Source organism: Gouania willdenowi, chromosome 9, assembly GCF_900634775.1.
Source record: "Gouania willdenowi chromosome 9, fGouWil2.1, whole genome shotgun sequence".
Classification (NCBI taxonomy): domain Eukaryota; kingdom Metazoa; phylum Chordata; class Actinopteri; order Blenniiformes; family Gobiesocidae; genus Gouania; species Gouania willdenowi.
In genome coordinates, this window is record NC_041052.1 from 10,829,169 (window position 1) to 10,851,188 (window position 22,020).

The 22,020-nt window shown below is 38.1% G+C and overlaps 1 protein-coding gene across 1 annotated transcript in view; it reads right to left on the bottom strand.

Annotated features, from left to right (window-relative positions):
• LOC114469412 (transmembrane protein 132D-like) overlaps positions 1 to 22,020 on the bottom strand; it is a 184,493-nt gene that overhangs the window by 65,373 nt on the left and 97,100 nt on the right. Inside the window, 1 exon segment of the mRNA XM_028456921.1 lies at positions 6,566 to 6,761. Within this exon segment, the coding sequence (XP_028312722.1) occupies positions 6,566 to 6,761 (196 nt within the window).

Here is a 22,020-nt window from a genome sequence, read left to right on the forward strand (position 1 = left end):
TGCAACATAAATTAAGAGCAGTGAAGCTGGGAAATCAAAACTGGTGTGTTTGTGTGCTCGACTGCTTCCAAACTGTGCCACGGAACGTCGGAGTAAATTAGCAAGCAGCTATTTAGCTCACTGCTGAGAAACACGCACGGAAAATAAGAGAGTTGAGAAAACAATTGAATGAGCTTTTAAGATTAAAAAAATAGAGAGGAGGAGGGGGAGAGCCAGAGGCTGCTTTAAATAAGCACCCACACAATGAAGGTGGTAAATCAGTTTGAAAACTCTGTCTGTGTGCGTGCGTGTGCACGTGTATGTGTGTGTGTGCATTTCCCTCAACCCTTTATTGACTTTCCACTTGCTTCTTGCCGCTTACTGATTTCCGTTTAGAGCGAGCCAATCAGAGCAGGCAAATTAAGAAGCCACTTAGCATAACTAGTGCACACCATGAAGGTCCATACAGTGCACGCACAAACGCTCGTGCGCACTCGCATCTTTAAGCAACAAAGATAAACAAGTGTTCTAATTAAGAATTAATTACAGAATAAAGCCTGAGAGAGGTAAAGCTGTGTGGAGAACAAAAAGAAACAGGATGAGGAAGAGACAAGGAGTCAGAAAAGGAGGTGGAGAGTGGAGAACTCTAATTAGAAAAGGGACGGAAAGAAAACAGTTTTCAAACCAAGGCTGCATGCAAAAGTTAGGGAGAAAGTCACTCATTGTGGTCTGAGGCCCCGTCCCCACGGAGACGTGTTGTAGTCTAAACGGTCAAGTTTTTTATCGTTTACGCCTTGCGTCCACAAGGCAATGAAGATTTGGAAGCCGCATACGATAACTTCTGAAAACGGGTCCCAGAGTGGGAAAGTCTGAGAACATCACCCACTGGGGCGCCGTGCGGACGACGTGTATGCATACTTTGCAAACAATGATGCCATTGCCCCACCTCTCTATTAATGTGTGACCCCTCACAACAACAACAACAGTAACAATGGCAACAAAGCACGAGCAAATCCCCTGTCATGTCTTGGTCTCCATATCTTTCCTCTTTTCTTTTGTATGTACTTTTTTTCCGTAACACGAGTTTAATGCACATCCTTGGGTGTCTTCTTCTTCTTCCTCTGTAATTACAGCAGAGTGGACGCGTATTACTGCCCTCCACTGGTCTTTATTTCAACGACTAGACCCTCCGTACAGCCTTGAAAATCATCTGGTGGTTCTCTTTATGACCAAATTAAGAAAAAATAGAAAAAACCTTCTCTCCTAATCCAGATATCTTTACAAATAGATGCTGCATTTTTCTCGGTGTCTTCTTCCCTGTTTCGGTGTATTTCTGTGGCAGCATTACAGCGCCACATAGAGGCCTGGTATGTTTACTACAGCATTTTCCGCCTTTTTGTGTGGACGCACACAAATACCTGTTTTACGGGGAAATGTGATCGTTTTGTCTCCGTGTGGACGGGGCCTTAATATTCCCGATTAATGCTGCAAACCAGCATTTAAATATTCAGAGATTGAATTAATTAAAAAAAAGGAAACAAAAAGTGTTGATAATAATTCTCGATGACATGAGTGCAAATGCTGTGATAGACTGGCGCTCTGTCCAGGGTGTACCCCCGCCTAACGCCCATTGAGACATTGTAGATAGGCATAAGCAGACCCCTGCAACCCTGAAAAAAGAAACAAGCAGGTCTGAAAATTGATGGATGGATGGATGAGTGCAAATGTATTTTAAGAACCTAATAATCTAGAACCTTGAACAAATAACAGCAGATTAAAATAAACCTTTTCAACCTAACTTAACTAGCATTAGAATATATTGGAAAAATAGTTATATCTTATGCATTCTATTGCAGTGCTATGTTTAGAGGATTCTAAACAAACACTATGCAGATTCAAAGTAATTTGTATGCACTTCCAGGTAGTGGGCTTTCTATAATATTTACTGTGTGATTTTAGCACCTTAGAGCAGTGGTCCTCGCCCACATTTAGTACCGAGGTGCGAAGAAAATAATATATTTTTTTAAATTATGTGTTTAATTTCCCGGCATTTTATTTTTCCCATTACTGCTTTAACACTCATCAAGTCTGATCTTGATGTGACGCGTCTCAAATGAGCTTGATGCGCACACGCAAAATGAGAGACAACTGAGTGTGGCATAAGCAGCACCTGGGGTCTTTAGTGCGTCTTCTCTTACACGCACATCTGTTGTTGACACATAGGCATGTCTGGGGCTTCGGGATAGCTTACATTGTGATATAAATTAGAAATATTTGCTTCAAACAAATAGCTCTGTCACACTTGTAAGCACACATTCACTCCCTCTATTCACTCTTCTGCTAATAGTTTTAGAGCACTGGGATGTTTCTACACCAAATATTCTCGCATCACATTATACGAACAGATTCTATTCTTTCTTTGTCCCCCCCCCCCAATTCATTTACTCTTGTATTTGCTCAGGCTGCAGGTCAGATAGTGGAGCCCAGAGTTCACAGCAAACACGGTGATGCTACTTTTAGTTGTTATGCTGCAAAGAAGTGGAACAAACTACCATCACAGATGAAGTAAGAAACAAATTTTAAACATAATTTAAAAGCTCCCTTTTTCTCTATTGCTTATGACTGAGAGAGAGATTTTTAAATCTTTTTTTGTTGGTTTTGAAATCCTGTTTATTGTTTTATAAATGTTGCACTTTTAATCATGTAAAGCAAATTTAATTGTGCTGTGTTAAAAGTGCGCTACACAAATAAATTAGCCTTGGTTTTTGTAAAAAGGCTTTTTATGGGGTTCTCTAGTGCCTGGAAACTGAAAAGTTCACAGATACTACTACCTACAGCGTACTCCCTGTACGCGCTCCCATAAATAAATCCAACATCCCACTAGGGAGACCTGTCAGGGTTAAATAAAAGTAAAGTGTCTGGCCGAGCAGACGTCTTGGAGACACTGGCACACCCATGATTCTCCTCAGTGGCTTGTTGCCACCATGGCTAACTTTTCCAAGAATAAGCACAGGTCCACCCTGTTGGAGGGAATCTTCTTTGTGCCTCCCCGTAACTTCCTTTTCTTCTTCTTCCTTTCCCCACTGATCTCAGAGGGCACAGAATTCAACAACCATGTTTTGCTTCTTTGCAGCAAAAAAAAAAAAATGCTCAATTGTTTGGCTGATGGATGGCTTCTTTGGGGCGCAGGTGTTGGCACAAGGAGGGCTGAAATACATAACATTTTCATTTAACTGCTGGGTTTCACGGAGAAGTAATTATAGAGCTATTGTGTTACACACTGTTTGAAAAGGCATTAATTTAAGTCTTAATTCTATTGCTCCCCTCCGTCAGCAGATCTGTTTCTATCGGTCTTTGCCACTCTTTTTTGCAACCTTCCTCTCTGTACGAGTCTTTCTCGCTGCCTCAACTCTTCTCTATAAAAGATGAAACCAATTTTTCAGCCCCCACAGGAGACAAATTACTCTTAATAATGCTCTGTTTCCTGAAGAGGACCTATTTCTTTCTAGCTCAACCAAGAGACCAGACGCTTAATGGATATGTGGAAGTTGGAGGAAAATGTCTGAGAGGTGCTCAGTAATGACAGGCAGTGTTCTGTTTTTCATTGTCACCATGTGATAGAACAGCCACTGCACTGCTACATCAATGCAGGTGATCAGCACACCCTTGATTCAGGAGGTGGTGCATGATAGCCAAGATGGACCTGAATCATCCAAACAGAAAAATTCACCCGGAGCTAGTGCGGAGCGCTTTCAACATGATTAGGTGTAATGCTTTGCTTTTAGACAGCTAAAATAGCTACGGGAAAGAGCTTCCATTTCGGGGGGGGGGGTGTTTGTGTGTGTGTGTGTGTGTGTGTGTGTGTTAAGAGTGATATTTTACCTCACTTTCAATCCTCACATGTGGAGTTGTTTAAAATGAAAGCTGGTGTGAAAGCTTTCACATCGAGCTCGCTTTGAAGATTGGCTACGAGACCCAAATTTGATCAGAAACCGAAATAGAGGGAGCTTTCATCTCGGTGACCTATCACAGAGATCATTCCTAATGATGGACAACCATAACAGCCAACCAGCCATCAATATGTGGACCGCACTCGCAGTAAACAAATCAGGAGGTCCAAATGATTTGTAATAACGGCCATTTTGATGCTTTTACCAAAGGGAAGCATTAGCAAGAGGAGAGGGAGGCAAAGAAGAGCTGACTGTGCAGACAGATGAATGCAAAATGCTGTTTTTTTTCTTTTCACTTTTTTTTTTAAACTGGCTTTGAACTTATATTTTAATGAACAGGAAGATAGCGGAGAGTGAAGTTCAAACCTGATTTTTAATGCAATCAACATTTGTGAAGAAAGAAATACCTAATATAAAAAAAGATAGATTGTAACTAATACTTTTAACGAGCAGAGGTGTTTTGTATAAGGCAAAGTACTGTATTTACTACATTATATCTAATTAGATTTGTTTACATACGTATATGTTTCAGAATGTAGATTCATACATTGCATGTGATTGCTCGCAAATATGTAATGGTGTTTCTGTGATTTAGCTCATTAGTTCAGCTTTAGTTTTCTAAGTAAAAGCCTAGGCAGGGCTCTTTTTCATGGCTGCATTGTGCTGTCGCTTCTTTACATGCGACTCTTTTTGCTTTTACTCTGCAGACAGAAAAACAAACCTTAACCTCAATTACATTTTCACCATTCTAAATAAAAGACATACATTATATTACTGGAAATATTAGACAAAAAAGACAGTATAAAGTAGAACATTTAAAAAAAAAGGTGTTCCTGAAAATATAAAATGACTTAAAATATCTTTGACTCAGGAAACTTAAACTTGGTGCATTTAACCTAGCATGAATATTTCTGGTCTTATCTGTGAATTTTTATTTGCTATGTTTGAATAAATACATGATAAATCACATTGAAAACAAGTAGATTTTACTTCAGACAATAATTATAAAATAATCTATCTATAAACCAAGGAATCTCCATCTCTGTGTGTGTGCGTGCGTGCGTGCTAGTTGTAAGTGCAGAGAGAGTGACTAGAGCAATATTACCTACAGTACTTGTATATATATGTATATATCCATCCTTTATCTTTTATTATTATTATTATTATTATTATTATAGTGTTTCTGATTTGTTTGATTTTTGTTCTCCACACCATCCACCAAGGTAAATTCCTTGTATTGTTGTATCAGTGAGTTGACTTTTCGTGGAGTAAGTTTTTTTTTTATTCTTTTAAATACTTATTAAATTTTTCACTTTGTTGATTTGTTTTTCTACAGTGAATAGAGGTTACCTCAATCATCACTCCGGCTCCTTTTCATTCCCTCAGTGATTGGATCCTCAAATACCTTCCTGAATAAACTCTCTACTAATCTATTGCTGTCTAGTTTCCTCATTTGGGAAACAGTCCCTAAACAACAAAAACAGTTTGAAGTAAATCCTGAAGTGGTGAAGAACTGATGGGAAAGATGCTGCTTTTTTTTTTTTTCTTCAAATTACAAAGAATACTAACAAAGGATATGTTTTAAGGTATCTTCATCTAATCTATTAAAGTGACAGGTAGACGACACAAATACCTGGATGTTGGATCAATCATTGAAAGAGAAGTCATTGGTATCTTTGTTCTAGTTTTTCGCCTTGTTTCTGTTTGTGTCAACGTCGTACACAAATTTTCACTGCTATTTCACTGATATTTCAAAAATAGGTATCATCGCACATAAATATTTAATAACTTAACTTGTAACTTGTCGAATTTTAATGTTTTTTTTCCTTTTTTATGGTTCCTGTTTACTTGTGTTTAATTTTATTCCTTATTATTCTTTCTTAGTATTGAGAGCAATATTCCCTTCTTTAAGTCGCGCACATTTTTTACTGGTTATCTACTGTGTTTTACATGAAACTGAATGCACATTGGCGCAAACAAAGTGCGTTTGAACATTGAACATACATAGGAAAAAACAGCGAGGTGCATTAATAGTACCGAGAAAATAGGACACATTTCTCCTCTTGATGTTAGATGTTCCGTGAAAAACCCAAGATGGCACTTGGAAAGTGTTTGATATAAATGGATGCTTCCAAAAGCCACATTCAAATCTTGTCCAGGGCATTCAGTAAAACAAAGCTCAATATGAAAGGCAACACAGATGAGTCTCTCCAGGACATACAGCTGCCAGCGTGACACGCATCGAAGGGAAGCACTTGTGCTCCAAGCTGTGTGACTGTGAATACTATAAAGATGATTGCAATTGCAAAGTCTCTTGTCAACCTGCACAGCTGTGTGTCCATATTTGAGAGTTGACTTGTTATTTTGAAACCTATGAGGGGAAAACCCTGCTGTGTGTGGGACTGCAGGGCTTGTTGCTCGGGAGGGGGTAATCAAGCTGACCTTTGCAGCTTTGATCACCCTCGGAGGAAGCAGGAGGGCTGCGGGTGTCAGCAAGAAGGTTACAGGCAGGGAGATGGGAAATGGAGGGGAAAAATATACGCGACTGCGGCATCGGAAATGTGTGCTGCTGAGTGTGTCAATATGTGCTCTCGCAGATATCTGTATCTGTGCTCGTCCAGGGAGTCGTCCCTTACCTCAGCCAATGGCACAATGCCTTGGATGTCAGCATTGCTGATGTAGAGGTGTGACACTTTCTCCGATTGCCTGGAAGTCGTCAGTGTGCCAGCTGGGTATTCAACGCTCCAGTGTAGAGTCTGGGTTGGCACCAGTGTAATCACGTTATCCACCTCGAATTCCAGCTGCATCACCTCATATGACGGACTTTCTAATCTGCAAGAAAAATATAACAACGGTAACCAACGATATAATGCAATCAGACCCTTTACACACATTAGGATTTTCTGAATCTGAAGGGATTTTTTTATCTGAACATGAAGATAAAAAATAAGGCATATATCAGTTTGTACTGTGTATGGTGTGTTCCAATAATTTCAACACAGCATACCAAACATAGAACCTTTCTGTCCAAACAACTCAGAACTGGAGATTCCCCATTTTCCTATTTTAAAAAAGTGACTATGAACGTTACTCAAAAAAGTAGGAAAAAAATGTAATATTTTAGCAGTCGGCCCTATTTGAGATATTTCAATATTCTGCCGCTAAACTCGGTTGAATTCGGAAATTTTCAACCGGGAAATACAAAGTTCTGAGTTGTCTTGAACGCAGCAGTTACGCCTCCGTTTAAAACACGGGCTGAAAGGGAAAAAAAAGCCTTTGTATCAGAGGAAGTAGGTGTAAATTCAACCCTTTATTTTCAATCTACAGTCAATTCCCTTCTCCCTTAACCTCCTCTCCACTCAGATTTGTAACAAGAAAATAAATGAGCACACGCACTTTACTTCATGACATCAGCATTACGTGTTTCTCAGTCATCTCGCTTCTTGATTGGCTACATTCAGTTACACGTCACAAATAACGGGGTCATGAGTCATCGACCTTCCCCACACACACACGAGGAGTTCTGGTCGCAAAATATTGAACGAGTTTGATATTTACTATTATCGCAGCCAATCCGTTTCAGAGCCGACAAACACACACTAATCAAACATTCGCCGACAGGATAATGTCGCAAAAATAAAGATAACCTGGCGTTTGCCGTCCTTGGTCAGAATGGAGAAAATAGATACTAATGGATAGGGATGTAACGATTCACTCAACTCCCGATACGATTCGATTCACGATACTGGGTTCATGATACGATTCTCTCACGATTTATTTTACAAAATGGGACTGTAGACATTTTTTTTTTTTGGGAAAAAAAACTAGAAAATACTGTACTATTTTAGTTTTATTTTTCATTGTCAAAAGAATTCCTTGATAAACTATTCAAAACAATGCAATTTAACTAAAAATAAATCTTGAATGAAATAAATAAAGGAATAATACAAATGAAAATGAAGCCTATTAATTTAAATTCTGGTTCTATAATAAACAATGCAAAACTACATAATAGTTATTTTTCTTTTTAAAAGTGCAACTGAAAATGTATTTTGTGCCTTAACAATTGGACTTTAAAAAAAAAAAAAAAAACCGTGATTGTACTGATTTACGTCATATTTGTTTGGACCAGCAGAGGGCGCTGGTAACACAGTGGTCAGTTGGCATGCAGATATCTTGCAGTGAAGAAGAGAAGCTATGCTAGCAGACAGAGCTAATAGAAAAACGTGACTTTTACAGATATTCAAGTAATATTACAGATATTCTGTCGGTGCTAAAGGGGTAATGAATCATTTATTAACATATTTAAGAGTAGACGGCGGCCAGAAATAAAGTATTAGCAGACTCCGCCCGCCGCCTACACTTGTGGATAGCGCCCTCTGCTGGTTAAAAAAGTACTGCGATTCAATTTTCAGAAAATCGATATCAACCGTGATACCTATGAATCGATTTTTAACTGCCTTGTGATTAATCGTTACATCCCTACTAATGGATAACTCAAGGTAAGGTGCAGGAGACAATTATTGCAATATCCAAACTATTATACAAATTTACATGAACCACAAGTTTTTCTTTGTGTATGTAACATTGACCATAATGAAATGCCTTGTTGGGAGCATACTGCAATCAAAAGTTACCATTTTGTGTCAATTTGTCCTTTTTTTTAACTGTAGGGATTTCTAAATACACTAACTATTGTCTTACTTGGTAATAATCATTTCTGATCTGTTCCAATATAAGTTGCCGTTTCTTTGGAAAAGAAAAACTTGTGATTTGAATTCCTGGATTATACCTTCTCAAAGCAAGCAAAAACATTTGAAAAAAACCACTTGAAAAAAATATGATTGAACAAACAAAAGGCAAAGATCGTCACCTTAAATGAACTCTAATATTTGGTATGTATTAGGTGACAGCTAGCGTCAGTGATTTAGATCAAACTGTCTACCTAGAAAGCGGCTGCTTTGTTTAAAGAAACCCTTTTCACTTCCACCTCTATTTGAATCCTGCATCCTGAAAACAGATTCACGTTTGTCATTTTGACAGCCAAGATTCCCAATGCTGCTCACACCCTTACAACTATTCAGACTGTCATTACCTGCTTTGCTTCTTTGTCTTTCAGGCATCCTGATTCCATCTGCTGTGATTCTGTATTATACCCTACTCCGTCATCTGTCACCACACAATTAATTCTCCTTTTCTAGACCAGGACTCAGCTTTGTCATTGTTAAAGTTTGTATTGTTTTTGGAAATAAAGATAAGGTAGTGGTTCACACTAAGGAAAGGGGAAGTTAAGTGACAAAGTAAGATGGCATTATTGTGCTTTAAAAAGTTGGACTTTGTGCTACTTTGACATTCTGGCTATAATGCACCAAGTGTATCTTGAAGCTAAATTTGAAATCTGATCCACAGCACCTAAATGGGAAATACGTCAAAATAACCCTATTGAGAGTAAGTGCAAGATTCAGACAAGACACACGACTAAACATAATGTAGAAAAACTGAAGTGTGGGGCCGCCCACAGCAGATATACATCATGAATACCACCTATGGGTTGTAGGAAGGACACAGTAGCAACAACAAAGAGCAGTGGGTGAAAAATAGCTTTTAAAGCAGGAAGGAAGTATTTATTTTTTACTAAATGATCCAAAGTGTGATTCTACTCGGTCACTTGGAGAAACTGTCATAAACGCATATCAGATAATAACATGATCAGTAGTTGAGGCAAATGTCAGTAAATTCGAGCATTTAATAAAACTTTCAATTGGCAATTTCGACCATCTTTCTTTATTTTTGGAGTAAATTATGCTGGATTCATTAATCTATATCTAATAAAAGAATATCGAGGGTAGCAGCTTTAAAGCTGATGTCTGGAGTTTCTGAGAAATCTATGTTTATGTATGATTCTTTTGAAATGCAAAAAAATACCTAACTTTTACTATGGTCTACTGCCGGTGGTCATTCATATACATTCATGTATACAAGTCCCTCCTTCGTCCTATAGACACTTATACAAATGGAAACGATCACTGAGTGCACCCAGCCAATAGGCTTCGACTTCCTGGGGCGAGGACTGTCAATCAAAGTGAATGCTCGTGCTGCGTAAACTGTGCTCGTAAACAAGGCCGCGTGTCTCAAACAGGTATCACTCTGAGCAGAAGAGCGTCATGGAGGAGCGCTCCAATACTCCAGTTACCCATTCCAGAAATTGCCAACGTATAAAGCTTCTAGTAAAAGGCAAAAGAAAAGTTCGGGTACAAACCTTGTGGATAAACGTCTTCGTGACCGCAACAGAATTTATCTCGGAGCTGCTTTTCAAAGGTGGAGGGACTTTCTGTTTTTAAAAGGATTCCTAACGGACCAGGATTTGGCGACATTTCTCATGGACAGGTAAATCAAAAGTTATGGCACTCTTACAATAAATGTGTAGTTTTTTTGTAGTTATGTGACTTTGTTATGTTTTGCAAAGCACATGCACATACGTAGAGGCATAGCTTCTGGTAGATTGGAGGAGGCAGGGGAAGAAGTAGAGATGTTGGGGGCGGGACATCCAAACGTTCTCCCAGAAACTCCTTTAAGGATGTTAAACTCTTGTTTGAACCTCGTTGTGCATCTAAACAAACTAATCATTAAAAAAACATTAGTCTAATGTGGGAGAGAATCTGGGTTCTCTGTAAAATAATGTTTAACCTACTTTTGAGTGATAGCAACACCAACGGCTGTTGGTTATAACTTTGGAAATAATGACTCAGGCCATTCAACATTCAAGTTTTGCTCAGAACATTAAGAGTGATTGAAGTTTATTTCCTCCACCAAGATGGTCATAGTTTCATCATTTATTTATTTGTTTGTCTGTTAGCAGGATAACACCAAAGGTACTAAAGAGATTTTGAAAAAACTTGTAACTAAAGTGCCATTAGAATTTGGAGGGGATCCGAACAGATACTGATTTTAATTTTTTTTTTTTTTTTTAAATGTAACCCAAACTGATCCAGATTACTACCAATATCTGGGAAAGAGGTGATTTGGCACTTTGCTGAGGTTTACGCTCTCGGAGTGCTGTTATTTATATATTTACAGTATTTGCGTCAGACTCCACACGTCCATTATGTGTGTAATGGACAAAGATCTTCACATATTAACATGGCCGAAGAATATTTAAACTACTTTTTAATGCAGTGTTGCATACAGTGTCACAGAGTAAGAACAATTCTAGCACTCTTTATGAAAACTTTACTTTATCTGATGAATTTTCAAAGCTACAGAGCTCCACCAAACACTTTTTGTGAGTTCCATCCTCGGTGAGACAGTAACAGTAGCTTCGTCTCATATTTTCCAACGAGAAACCCAAAACGTTGCTGAGGTTTAGACACTGAGACAGAAAGCTCCATCACTCCCGCTGTCTCTTCCAGTTCGTCTCACACATGCAGACACATGCGTACAGGCCCCTGCGCGAGCAACACACTCCTACTACTTCTGTCACACACACACTTACATGCACAATGTGTTCAGAAAAACCACCTCAAAAATTGTCAAGTGTGTATGGGTGCAGCGTAATCACTGGAGCTGAAAAAGCAATGTGTCTGCAGTGACAGGTTCATTCAGGTGTTAGCTTCGTCCCAACCACAAGGCTCCAAAACAATCTTACACTGTCCTCTGGTGCATACCGACACACATACACACGCACTCACACACACCCACAAAGTCTGCAATAATGGGGAAAAAACAAAATCAAACAAAACTACAACTGAAGTTCACACTTTTTCACCGTTTCCAGCTTCTTTTTCCTGCAGCTCTAATGTTCTGCTAATGTCTTTTTTACACGTTTACATGTTTGTTTGCTGGGTCATATTATGTCTTACAAGACAACCCGGACATAGATTTGGACAGTGTTCTGTTCTTTTTTATAAGAAATTAGGTATTAGAAAATAATGAGTATTGTATATGGAAAAACTGAATTATTTTACTTTGTATTGGTCTTTATTGAGGAAACAGAGAATGGGTAACTTGTAAAACATATGTTTGACAGAAGGAATTACAATATTTCAGGGTATGACCTTTTCAACTCAATATAATTATTCAAACAAATCATTAATACATACCATAACAATCAGGTGTGTAGTAGATTGTGTGGATTTCTTTTTAAAGCAGACCCCACCTCGCTATACTATCCTATAGGATCATTAATCATACGCTGAGTTTGCGGTAGGGACGGGGGGGGGGCATTGCCCCCCGCCACACAGTGGGTGCTGAACATTTCAAAATGCATTTTGGATTTATTTTACATATTACAGCTTTCAAAACTTATGTTACAGAAATTATAATAATAAAAACAGATTGTTAAATTTAGAACTCGAGACGTTCTATATTTATTTTTTTTTTAAATTCTTTCACTGCCCCCTCTGGCAATAATCTCAAACTCCGCCTATGCTTTTAATATCATGTGCTCTTGTCGCACGATATATCGCCCTATACCTTTAGTGTTTACAAGGTAGTGATGTAACAATTTGTAGTTGCTGTACAAAGAAACAAACAAACCCATTTCGGCAATTCTTAAAAAAATTTTGACTGATAAGTGCCTTACATCATTGTACAAAAAACAAAATGAGAATCAACTCTCTTTAAGTCCACAAGTTAGCATGTTCTCCCTTTGAGCGCTTCAGTTTCCACCCTTATTTGGAGACTCTTGATTGAAAATGAATCATTATGTAAATCCCCACAATGTTATTTTTTTCTAAATATATTTGTGTCTCCAAATTAAAACAATTAATGACACACCTCATTATATACTGGGACCTCTAATTTGTAACTTGTAATAGTTGTGACTTCATGTTTAACACTTACGATATTCTGAGCAAATTTTAGGCATTTTTGAAACACAAAAGTCCCAACTTAATTAAAAAAACATCAAAATTGCCCTTTTAACCACCAAAAATCTGTCTTTTTCTACTCACTTGAGTTTAACGTACAGTATGTCGTATGTTACACCCAAAGTAATATATGTTTCACACCCCTGCTCTCCAGAATGTGTGGACAAATAAAACAACCTTTTAGGTAGACTTTTTTTTGTGTGCTGTCACTTATTGGTAAGAACAATTCATGAGGTTCAAGAAACCTTAAGTACCTTAAGAACATCTATATCTAACATAATAAAGTAAAATAATTTTTTAAAAAAAAGTTCAGTGGAAAAAAAAACATTTCAATAAATCTGTGAATTTTTGAAAAACAAAAAAACAAAACAAATGTTCTTCATGAATTTAACCTGCCAAACCACAAGTAAAAGAATCAAGAAGTGGACAGTAACTGGAGGAAAAACCATCAATTGAAGTCAACCACAAAGAGGCTTAATCCACCCCCCCACCCACCACCCCCACCCCATAAAATCCACAAACACACACACACAGTTACTCTTCCAGACATAAAGCAAATACACGGAGGATTGGTTGTCTTATCAACGCGTTGGAAAGTGTAGGTCCAAAGGGAATTATTTTCAGAGTACAACAAAACACACACACACACACACACACACACACACACACACACACACACACACACACAAGCAGTGGTGACAGAAGAAGAAAAAAAAAGTCACCCTTGGAGAATACAAGCCACCACAGAAAGAATGACAATGGACAAAAACCGAGAAAAAAAAAAAAAAAAAAAAGGCCATGAGGGTTTTCTATTTGGGGCTCAGAGGAAGTTGTCATTTAAAGCATTTACTTTCAACGCTCGCAAAGAAAGAAAAAAAGCAAAGGATGGATCTCATGGAGTAAAAACACCATTTACAGGACGACAAACAGACAATCTGCAACTACAAGAGTGAGATGAAAGGCCTGGGGTTAGAAAGGTGAAGTGATGAGAGGCAGAACCACTTTAGTTTGAGTTAAAACAACCAAAGACTGTACATTTATTTCATTTTCACATGACAGTCCATCAGCCTTTCACACGCTGTTTTAACACCTCCATGTGCACTTTGCACACAAGCCTTAACCTGGATTATCCTCCACTTTCCAGCTGTCAGAACTTACTTCCATTAAGTATCAAATGCTGTACTGTCAAGGGAACACGGAGAAAAGAGAAAGAAAGGAGGAAATTGGCCGCCATTTTAAACTATCCAATAGGAACTGCTTGTGGAATTACTCACTGAGGCTTAAACAGTTAAGAACTGATTGCACAGAATCTGTAAAAAAAAAAGAAGAAAAAAAAAACTAGAACTGTTTCTGGCTTTATAGAACTCTGCACACTAAATGCTATTGCTTACCAGTAACATGTCATTATTTACAAAGACTGGATGTTTGTCCATTAACCATTGGGAGCTTAATTATTAAAAATCCTGCACATTACCGAGCCCATCAGTGAAATTCCCAAAAGGAAATTTGAATTAACGGAGTGCCATTTAAAATAGCTATGTACAGTATTGCATGAAATATCAGTGACTGTTAACAAGCATGACGGCCACAGGCTAAAAGCTCTTGAGCTTTATATTTCACCAAGAGGTAACACACTGATGGCAGGAGTAACAACAAAACGAAACAAAAAAACACGCATTAAAACCTATATTATCTGCTGCTCATGTCTTGCTGCCAGACTCCACAGCGCATTTCCAAAAATAACGGAGGGCCATAGTTGAAAATAATGGATAATAAATACTCACTTTACTGTAATTAAGTTGTTTTTATGGGTCCTTTTTTTAGTATATTTCTAAATCAGTAATTTTACTTATACTTAAGTGTATGTTTTAAAGAAGTCAAGTCATTTGTTTCATTTCTACACCCAACCGTTACTAAGTAAATTGGTATTTTTTTATTGTTTTCCATTTTATGTTCTCTTCATGGTCTCCTATGAGGGGGTCCCTACTTTTATTTTATTTTGGCAAGAGTCTCCAATGGAATTATTTCATTCATTTGATGATCTTCACCCCCAAGGCAAGGCAAGGCAAGGCAAATTTATTTATATAGCGCATTTCATACTCAAGGCAACTCAATGTGCTTTACATGATAAAACATTCAATTGTTTAAAATCAATAAGAACATTTAAATCAATAAGAACATTTAAAATCATCAGTAAAATCAATTAAAATCATCAGTAAAATCATCATTACATCAACAACATGACAAAAAATCTCTCTCTCAATCATATGCAGTAGAGAAAAAAAGTGCCTTTAACTTTGATTTAAAAATGTTCACATTGGATGCTGACTTCAGCTCCGCTGGCAGTTTGTTCCACTTCTTTGCAGCATAACAACTAAAAGCAGCATCACCATGTTTACTGTGAACTCTGGGCTCCACTCTCTGATCTGTGTCCATAGATCCCACAACAAAGTGCCTCAGTCATTTTTCGCCATTTTGATAATTTATGCCTAACTTGAGTTATTTTATATCATAAAAATGAAAAACATTTAAATATACATTAAATAAATACATAAATGACTTAGGCACAAACCCTGAAAATGGCCAAAAAATAACTTTTTAAAAACTTAAAAAAACAAAAAAGATAAACAATTTTGTTATGTGGTTGACGTCATGTTTCTGTTATTACTTTTTATGTTTAATAAAATTCCATTTGAAAACTCCCCTTTTTCGTTTGGTGTCCTTTTATTATACTGCGGCCCCGGGTTGTTGTAACATATTGGGGGCCTGTCCAAACACCAAAAAACGGAAATCAGTCAGTACTAAATTGCTGGTCACAATGTCAGTGTTGTGGGGTTGTCAATCTGCAATACTTCCTTTATTTGTTTCTTTTTTCACAATTCTGGATTTTGACTCTACTTGAAGAAATTTGTAAAAGCTTCGTCTTTCACTCCAGCAGGAGGTTACTGACGTTACTTTGGTATATTTTTTACATAAATTAATTAGCTTTCCTTGTTGTCTTTGCTTTTGTTAAGTCAGAGTGTAAGTGACTCCATCTACACGTGCAAAAGAAAGAAGAAAAAAAAAAACTGTGCCTGAGCTGTCAAGAACACAGTGATTTTGTCACTGAGAGGACAGAGAGGACTCTGGGGGAATGCGTTTGCAGAAACAAAGGACACACGCGCGCGCACGCACGCACGCACGCACACCTGCATACATATTGAAACCCATTGGCAAAGACACACAGATTGTTCTTCAGGTCAGGCTGGAGTGATATTTTTGACACAATCAACACATCTGCATATACTCTATGTTCTTGCAATCTTTATTACAATTTGCACAAGATTACAAGTGCTTGCTCTCAAGGTGAAAGTTAAGAGGATGTAAGAGGATGGATCAATTGCACTGAGCCTCTGCAGGGAGACATGGTGACACTGACACATGGGGCTTGTTAGATACAAACCCTCTTTACCTCCTGCTCTTGAAAAGAATCTCCTATTCTCCGCCGAACAGCTCTGAGGTACAAAGCTGCGCTTCACTCCCACTTAGCTCTTTTCTTTTGCTTTTATGTCTGTATTCAGCATTAGATTTGAGCCAAGTAAAATTCTGTTTCTAGTGTACTGTATGCACATGAAAATACACTAACTGGTCAACTCTGTCCCTTAATTGGTTTCAGACAAATACTAACCATGTTTTTCGATAGTAGATTGGTGTAGCATAATGTTAGGGGGTTGATCTAAATAAATTAACACAATCCAATACAAAGATGAGTTATTAAGACACTCAACCTTCCTCCTTAGGTCTTGCATCTTCATTACAGAAACATTGGACTGGAATACACGGACAAAGTTTCTGTGTGAAATTAACAAACATCTTTAATCACATACACATGCATTACTTAACTCTGACTTGATAGGCCACGGTCACATTACCGATCATAAAGTTGTCCTACACTTAAAGGTTCCATGTTATGCTATTTTTTCCCATTTCCATTTGTTCTAAGAACCCCAAAAACATAGTATTTGATGTTTATTTTCCCAAATTTGCCTGTTTTCCAGAGTTTTAGCCTCTGAAAAGTCACTTTCTGAGCAACTCTAGACAAACGGGCTGATTTGTGACCTACTTATGCATATTCATGAGTGGGCGTGTCTATAGACGGGACACTGACTTCCTCCTCCCCGCACGGTGACGTAGGACCAGAGGAGCGCCCGCCCTCCTCCCACCCACTCCGTAGCCTAGCACATGCTGTTTTATAAACATGACAGCGTGGGGGCGGGGCGTTCACCGGTACATACATAGACTGTAGAAAATACATACATAGCACTGCGCGAAGGACGCTGAAATTCTCACCTTCGTGGGTGTGTCTGTTTACATGTCAATCACAGCAGAGAGCTTCCTGGAGGCGCGGCTTCTCCAGCTCAGTGCCGTGTCAAATTTGTCATCAAAGTGGGAACGCGTTATCTAATTGAGCGAGTTGTTTGGGATCACCCTGCAGTAAGAAAGGACCAAATCACCCTCTAACTAACGATTGAGGGAATCAATGATAAAAACACTTTGGGCATGTGTATGAAGCCCTAATATCACTTTATCATGTTTAAAGCACAGAAAAGATAATTTAGCTTAACATGGGCCCTTTAAAGGTGTTGTCCACAATCCTGTTTATTAACACCTTTTGTTATACTGGGTGAAATAGTTCTTCCATCCTGAGCGAAGTCCATACATTAGCTGCATTTCAATTACCCTTGGAAATGCAAAATCTATATAGCGCAATAAAAACTGGTGATGGAAACACCTGAATTTTGGAAAAACACTCAAATATCACAGAAAACTTTTTACGCTTTCCTGAGAAGGTATTTCAGATGATTTGACATTGAAATGTGTCACAAAAGCACTATGGAAATACTTTTTCCGCAAATACACGCCATAGAACGTGACGTACATGGTCACATGACCACTTCTCTCCGAGAAAACATGGCGCGGTACGTGTGGACAGAAGAGGAGGCGATTTTTAGGGTTAAACATAAAAATAATTAGTGCCACATTAGACGTGAAACAACTAAGGAATGCAGTTTTTGAGTCTTCCTGTAGCGAATCTTCAATGGAAACACGTTCAAAGCGCGTAGACATTTAGAAACATCGCTTTTATTTTGCAAAAATCTGTAATAGAAACCCAGCTATTATGTAATTAGAAAAAGGAACAAAAATAATCAGATCTCCGATAGCAGCTGGAATCCTGTATAAACTCTGACCAATCTCAGTCATTTGGACCAACTGGAAAGAACCAATCATGCCTTCATGTCTTGTCCTGCCTACCCCCCCCTCTGTGCCTCCCTTCTTCCTGCGTGCACACTCCAAAATGTGTTGAAACTGCTGAGTCAGCTGTCGTCTGCCCTGCAGAGTCCTATGCACGTTTAAGCTTGGCTTTGGACTGAGCATAACGGAGGGGGAGGAGGGGGTAGAGCTTAAAGGAGGTCTTGCTATCTTAAATTTTGCTGGCTTTCTAACATTGCGGACTGCGCCTTTAAAGAGTAATTGAACTCTGAGGTTTTGGCTGATGTTGCGTCCAGGCTGGAAATTTAAAAAATTGCCTCAGATAATGGGTGGGGCTCCTGGAGGAGTTAAGACACGCCCAGTCATTCTCAATCAATCTATGCTATGCTAACTAACTACTCAAAACTCAATAAACCTCTTTATTCACAATTCTCTTAATCCGACCTACTCACCACAGATTGGACAGGAGGAGTGTTTTTATAGGAGGGGCGGGGCTAACAGTGGCAGTTTGTGACAAAAGCTGCCCCCAAAATGTCATCAGCCTCCATCTCAGCCAATAGCAAAATTAAACTGTAATAGCAAGATTTCAACCCATAGATGGTAGTAACTGTATACAACAAAATACTCCAAATTGAAATACTTTGACTAAAACGTCTAGAGTTGAATAAGAATCAATCAACAAATACATTTGTTTTAGGTGGAAAAAAGTGGTTTTAGGGTTTACTTATTCCTTTAGGAACAGAAGTTCAATATTTTTAACTTAGTAGTTTCCTTACAGTGATGTTTTGTGACATAGCAGTTTAAGCTAAACAGTCACTGTGATGTAACTGCTATGAGCATGATAAAGCATGTTTAACTAAAAGAGACAACAGAATTTGCGTGTTTGGTTCACCTTTCGAAGCATTTCATTTCAAAGGCATCTTTGAGTAAAACTGATGCATTGTTAAAGTAGTCCTAGCCAAATGCGCTATTTTCTGTCAATCAAAGTATGACATCTCAGAACAAAATATTTAACAATCTTCCATCATGACCTGCCTATTGTGGTGCCTATGGCTCCATTTTAATGTTGTTTTCTTTTTCTAATCTTTGGTTTGTTTAAATGTATTAAGTCTATTATTTTGTTCCTGTCTTCTCCATTTTCTATATTTTAGTCTGCAGATGTACCCAATCTTCCATTTGTTCTTTTTTTCTTGTTTCACATGTGAAAGGCCCGGCCATATCCTTGTCTGATTGCACATATGTCATTTCCTGACATACACAGACCTCCTGTTGGGCACTTATCAACACACACATAAACCTCCTGTATGTCGCTTCCCATTCTTGCTCGCTCGCTCCTGTTCATGCCTACTGCCTGCTGGGACAGCACATTAGCTCGCTCCTCTCCCTGTGTAACATACACACACTGATGCATATGTACACATACTGCAGGCACACTATCTGCTTTTATCATTCACCTTTCACCCATGTTGCTTTAGTTTAACGTCCTCTCTTTCCGTCACATACACAATATGGGACAAACGCAGACCCCCTGCTCGGGTCTACGCTTATACCCAACATGCAAATGCTTTCAGAAGAGCCTCGACAAAGGCAAACAAGCGTGTCACTGAACCTGTGTGTAAATATGTGTGCATTTTATAACTCTCGGCGAAGTCGTGCTTGGTCTTTTAGAGTAAAAGCATTATTTTATCATTTCAAGTTTTTTATATATATTTCATTATGTCTTTTAAACACACTGCAGAAACACTTAAGGACACAAGGGATGGAATCGTGATAGAAAACTGAGGATGTACAAATAAACTGCTGCAGTTAGGAAGAAGGAGGCAGAGTGAGTCCCAGCTGACGCACAAAGGGCTAAACAAATACAGACAAAGAAGACAGGACATTTAAAGAAACTACCTCTGCACTGTGAGGAAGCAGAAATGTGCAATTTATACCATTTTTCTGTGCTTTCACACAAGCTTAGTGCTAGACTCGGGTTGAATGGGGCGTAGAACAGCCCATAATGTAATCACTGATGCAGTTGCATGAGCTAGTCGCCTGGTGGCGCCGTTACTAAAGCAGAGACTTCTCTGTGCACGCAAACAGAAACCTGAAGAATTGAGCACATAATAGCGCGCAGATAATTCTGCCTTCATCAATCCATTCAACAATGGAGCAGCAACATGTAGCCGTGCTTTTGGTGGTTTTGATGTTTTGTTTTGCGCCATAGTCGGTTCTCCGGTCCACCCACAATGCCGTGTGCTCTACGTCATCTCCGATACTTCCGTTACATTTTGGAGGCGATCTGGATTAAAATACTGATTCTTAATGAGTTTGAAAAATCCAAAAATCTCTATCTTAATTATTGGCAAAATTAAAAAGAAAAAAAATCACATCTTAGTTCATAACTGAACGGTTAAAAAAAATAAACTTTGGCTCCGTTATGTTGGGTTGGTTTGTCAATTACCTTGTGTAATTCAGATCGGATACGGATTGCGCATTTCATTGCGATGAATCCTTCGGACAAATGGGGCTGGCCACACATTTAGACCTACTGTACCATTATTAATGGGTTCTTTACGGGCCTTTAAAGTGTGAATGATCATCGTACTATGATCGGGATCATTGATCCAGATAACTGCCAATATCTAGGAAAGAGGAGATTTGGCAAGAGGTTTGTGTTCTCTGAGTGTTCTTGTTAGATTATCCTTTGTTAGTTTTTTTTTTCCTTTCTGTGCTTTTATTTGTCAAAAAAAAAAATTCAAAATCGAACTTCAGAATACTTTGGAGACAAAAACAGGAAACGCCGCTGGTGAAAGACTGTGGAGGCTAGTAATGTTACATCTTTAGAATGTCGTCTTATTGTGTGTTTGGGTGCCAGAATAGGAAGAATAACGTTAGTTGACATAAATCAAAGTTTTATTAGATTCCAGCGGACCTCCAGGCTAAGTCCCGCCCAACAAAATACATCACACTGTTTACAAACAATTAAAGGGTCTATTACGTTTTTTTTTTTTTGTGAATTTTAATTTTATAACTTATATCAGGGCTCTTTTTGTGAAAATCTAGAAGAAAAGAGAAATTAAAACCTAATATTTATCAAATAATACAAAGTAAAAATAAGCAAAAACATTAAAAGGCAGTTTGCAAAGCAATGACTATAATAATGTATTTACTTTGCTATTTTAACAACCTGTATGTTTCCAAACGTGGTGTTTTCTCTAGATCCTAATTGTTGAAAAAGCAGCCCTCAAAAATAGAAAAAAACACAAAAGTTTGATAAAAACAATTCTCTTGACAAGCAAAATCACTCCAGGGACCAGACTAAGATGGTGTCATGAGATGCCATAAAGTTCTATTAAATCATCATAATATCAGAAATGTTAAAATGTTTCATTTACAATTGGCATTACTCATATTTTTCTAGTCAGTAAAATCTAAAAAACTAAAAATAGAAAAATGAAATGTGCAAAACAAGACAATGGATGTTGAAGCAGAAGAAGGGACATTTACACAGCTAGATTTCCCCTCTGTCAGGGTTTTAGCACTTTGCTTTATTATTGCTTCTCCGCTTTGTTTAATTGATGCAAACTAACGAGATATGAATTATCATAATCATGGTGAGATAGAGATGAATGCTTCATTAACAGGTGAATTCCCTGTGTTCATTTTCACAAGTCACTGAAGATCTCATTAAGGCTCACACCTCTTCAATCTCACAGTTGTCTGTTTTTGAAGCTTCTCTTAGAAAGGTGGCGAATAAAGCACCTCAACCAACCATTGCTGAGCCTCAGTCATCTTACATCCACATTATGCAATGTGGAAAGGCTAGGTACAATAAGTTCTTTTTATTATGATTACTATATATACATATATAAACCATTATCAAGAAATAGCTCAAGGCTAAAAAGTCTTGCATGGCTCCCGAAAGTTGGTTGAAACAGTGAAATCCTTCAGCTGAGCTTTGGAACTTATACTTCTCGTAAAACCTCATT